Source organism: Carex rostrata, chromosome 17 (genome assembly GCF_964058835.1).
Source record: "Carex rostrata chromosome 17, lpCarRost1.2, whole genome shotgun sequence".
Taxonomy (NCBI): Eukaryota; Viridiplantae; Streptophyta; class Magnoliopsida; order Poales; family Cyperaceae; genus Carex; species Carex rostrata.
The window spans coordinates 1,271,381-1,275,693 of NC_135934.1; the positions used below are offsets into that span (position 1 = coordinate 1,271,381).

At 35.5% G+C, this 4,313-nt stretch overlaps 1 protein-coding gene across 1 annotated transcript; it reads left to right on the plus strand.

Moving 5' to 3' along the window:
- The first annotated feature begins 362 nt into the window (after nt 1-362).
- Nucleotides 363-2,823, plus strand: LOC144568574 (transcription factor bHLH30-like). Its single transcript, XM_078318944.1, has 2 exons — nt 363-1,070; nt 2,145-2,823. The coding sequence occupies exons 1-2, from the start codon at nt 816-818 to the stop codon at nt 2,625-2,627; spliced, it is 738 nt and encodes a 245-aa protein (XP_078175070.1). The 5' UTR covers nt 363-815; the 3' UTR covers nt 2,628-2,823.
- The last annotated feature ends 1,490 nt before the right edge of the window (nt 2,824-4,313 follow it).

The window sequence follows — 4,313 nt, forward strand, 5'->3', positions numbered from 1 at the left end:
TTGCATAGCGCAGATTGGTAACTATAATATGTCAATATCTCTATTTTTAAAGTTTAAACAAAATGATCTAAACTGTGTGCAACATAATCTCCATATTAATTGGATTTTTTTTTTATTTCATACTGAAAGTACTCAGGCAGATGAGCAGATCCGAGTTGTGGTGTCGAGCATATATTAGATACTTGAACTGATTATGTAATCATCTTTGCTTAAAAAGTTTTGTAGGATTTCGTAAAGAAAGAACAAAAACAGAACCCAAAAAGAATAAAATATTTAAAAATGTCTTTATCGCCCACTAAAACAAATAATTGAATGCTGAGGCTCCCAATATATAAACAAATTCTTCCTTTCTCTTTCCTTGCACGGTTCTTCTCCCCTGTTAAACCCCTTTCTCTCTCATTCTCATCCCCACTTGCTTCTTCCAATTTTCAAACCCCAGAATCTCGAAACAAAATCAACTAAAAACCCAACAAATCCTTTTAGAACAGAAAGAAAGGAACAGAACAGAGAAACCAACAAATTTTCTCAGAAGAAAACAGAGATGATTCTTTTCCAAAAACAGAGAAAATCCAAGATGAAACCTTTTTCCCAATAAATCTCTTTTTCAAAACCCCAAACTTGACTCTCACATGGTAATGGAAACGAACCGCTTTGGACACAAAAAGGCACAAACCAATTCCAGTTCAAACTCTCAACAAATAGAAAACCAAAAGAGAAAGCTCAAACGGGTTAGCCTTCCCTCCTGGTCTTGCCCTCCAAATAGACCTCCTGGCTCTTAAACAGCCAAAATCAATCCAAGTTTGGATATTTTTTTAATGGGTTCGGGTTCTTTTTCGATTTCGGGTTCTGGTTCGGGTTCGGGTTCAAGCCTGGTACTGGATGGTGAGAGAGGGGAGCTGGTGCGGGCACCTGCGGTGAGAATAGGGAAGAAAGGAGGCGGGAAAGGTGGCTTATTGGATGAGAAAGCGATGATTGCTTTGAGAAATCATAGCGAGGCCGAGAGGAGAAGGAGAGAAAGGATTAATTCGCATTTATCTGTTCTACGTGGCATGATTAGTGGTACTGACAAGGTTTTTTCTCACTTTCTCTCGTTATTTATTTATGGTATGGTTTTAGAAGTTCATATCCTTCCACACTTGCACAAATCAGGACATGCAGATCATGTGTGTGAAGGTGAAGATTCGTGCTTGCACGAATATCAATGCAGATAAATGGCTGCGAGCTATAATACTATTGAGAAATTGGTGATATCTGGTGACTGGTATAATATCAATGCAGATATCAGGTACCTTTGAGAAATTGGAGGCTTGTTGCCATTTGTTTAAAGGAAACACTGTTTTTAACTTTTAGCTCTGAAATACTACTACAGTAAATCCATTGGATATTTATGAGATATTTTATAAATCCTATGACATGCAAATCCTACCTATATTTGCAAACTTAATATGTCATTATTATTGTCAAAATAGGGAAAAGGTAAAATAAAATAGATCACATGCTTTAGAGATGATTGGTGTCTTGTGACTTGTCAACCGTTATCTTTGAATTTGTCTTGTTTGATATATAGAGAAGTAACAAAAAAAAAAAAAAAAAATTTGCATCTCTTGTATTTGGGCCATAATGGGCTTCCTGGACTTGAATCAGACAGTATTTTCTCAGCTAATCTTAATTAGGAAATCTCAGAAATGTTTTTAGACTGGTGTATTCAAGTCCTATAACTTGAATTTCAATGCAATCTATAGGCAAAAGTATATGGTATATCTTGACCTTTGTCTAGCAATTTCAACAAAAGGTTGGTGGCCTTGAAATATTGATCCTTGTTTCCTTGAGCCTAGGACCTGTTATGAAATGATCCGCCATTATACGGACTATGCGATTAAGCTCACGGGATATTTTTTTTTCGAGGGTGGACCGCTTTGTGATCATAACGAACGGTCAAGATGCTGTCATTTCAGAGGTTATACCCCATGGGCTATGCAATAAATACCACTTAGATAGTTTACTAATTGTGTAGTACAATTGTACAAAATAGGATATCTATTTTTTTTTTAACCCCAGAAATCTTAGTCATACCTCATTGACAAGAATCTATACAACCTGTCTCGTATTTGGTATTAACATGTTTTATATGTACCTATTAACAGCTAGACAAAGCGGCGCTATTAGCAGAGGTTATAAACCATGTGAAGCTTCTGAAAACCACAGCAACAGAACACGCCAAAGGCTACACCATACCGTCAGACACCGACGAAGTCACAATTCTGTGCGAGCCCCAACCAGCAAACACCACAAATACCAGCTTCCTAATCCGTGCCTCGATCTGTTGTGATGACTCTCCTGAGCTCTACCCCGAGTTGAAACAATCACTCCAAAATTTACATGCAAGGGTTGTCAGAGCCGAAATTTCCTCTCTCAGTGGAAGAGTAAAGATTGTGTTTTTCATAATACCAGAAAGAGGTGAAGGTAATGGTGAGATGGGAAGGAAAATTTTGGTGGACTCGGTGCAGCATGCACTGAGATTGGCTCTTGAGAGAGTAAATTCTTCGATGGAGTTCATCCCGAGAGACTCTTTGTTGAATAAGAGGCGAAGGGTTTCACATTTTGAATCCTCGAGCTCTTCCTCATGAAAATGAGATCGTTTGTGTTGAATCCTCTTGCTTGTGTGTAGTGTAATTTCTTGTGTCATTATTTGATTAGTGTGTGATATTTTGTTTACAGAATTGTTTTTTCTTTTATTATGTACATGTATGAAACAATCAAGTATTTGTTGATACCGTATGTTCAAGTCTAATGAGAATATAATATATATTTCATAGTTTTAAACTTCTTTTTATTTGAAGTATAAATGTTCAAGTATTTGCTGACGTATGTAACATGACAATCTCATTATTGGGCTTTTTAATGAGGCCTATATAGAGAAAAGTATAAAGAACATTTAATGGGCTTTAATTGACTGCTTTAAATTAAGGCTTCCTATAATTTTGGGCCAAAAAGTTTGGTCCAGTATTAAAAGTGGTATATGATGTTCAGAGAAGTATAACAAATTAACAATCCATGTACACTATACATAGTACAGTATTCCATTCGGCCCTTTATTATAACCCAGACAAATTTTATGGTATATGTCACATTTCTTTCTCTAATCATTTTGAAGAGTACAACAGTATAATCAATCATTATATTATCTATGGTAATGTTGACATGTCATATGAAGGTGTTTGCCTTGCTCTGAAGACTGAAGGTAGGTAACCGAATGGCAAGGCACCAAGGTCCCATTAATTGCTGGGTTTATCATTTAATACGCTTTGATTATTTGATGTGACTTGAGATAAACCATATACCTTTTCAGTCAACTGAGAATTTTGGCACAGGAAAGATATATATATCAATTCATTAGCAATTAGCAAATTTATTTAACTATATATTGTCTTGTGGGTTTCTGTCGGCGGTTGGGGCCTTTTTATCTTGTTTAATTTCTCCCCAATAATTACAATTTTTCAATTAATAGTTGAGATTTGCTAGGAGTAATTTATTTATTTTGTATAGTGTTTAATATAAGGTTCTGTACTATACATCCAATGAAAATAAAGGGGAATATTGCCAGTGGTAAAATTGGATTAGTGCACATGGTATTATATATCCAAATCTTACTGTAGGCACATGAGGTATGGATAATTGAATGGAAGGTTAGTGACAAGATGGTTTCACATTTTTTTTTTTTTTTTTATGTATTTTTTAATTGGAAAAAAATAATAATAATGCTGGGAAACCCCCGCTAGCTAGCCACACCAATGACACCTTATATTCTCTGGAAAATTTATTAGATCTTGTCTATATTAATGAATAACGAATATTCATACACCGAGAGATACATGTACTAAGTTGTTTCCATTGTATATGTTTAGCTTGAGAAAATGTAGCACACTTTTAGAGGGTTAGCTCTACCAATAATGTATATCTCCTTTGTTATGTGCAAATTTTTTTTTTTTAGGGTAAATGACAACCATCTTACAATTTTTATTAATAAGAAAAAAATATTTACATCAAAATTTAAACACCTATTTACATCACTGTAAGATTAAATAAAAAGATAACACTACTTCTAATTACCTTTTCTGTCATACCACCTGATCTGAATCGACAACTCATCACCTAATTGCATTCTTACACAACGGATCCTTTCACAATCAATTTCAATCTGACCTTAAGGCCAACAACTCTCTTGCAGTGTGCATAGAAACTCTCTCTCGCTGCATGCACAGGATCGGAGTTCGAACTTTGAAGCTAGGCTCTCCCCCGCTATCCGCCGCTCC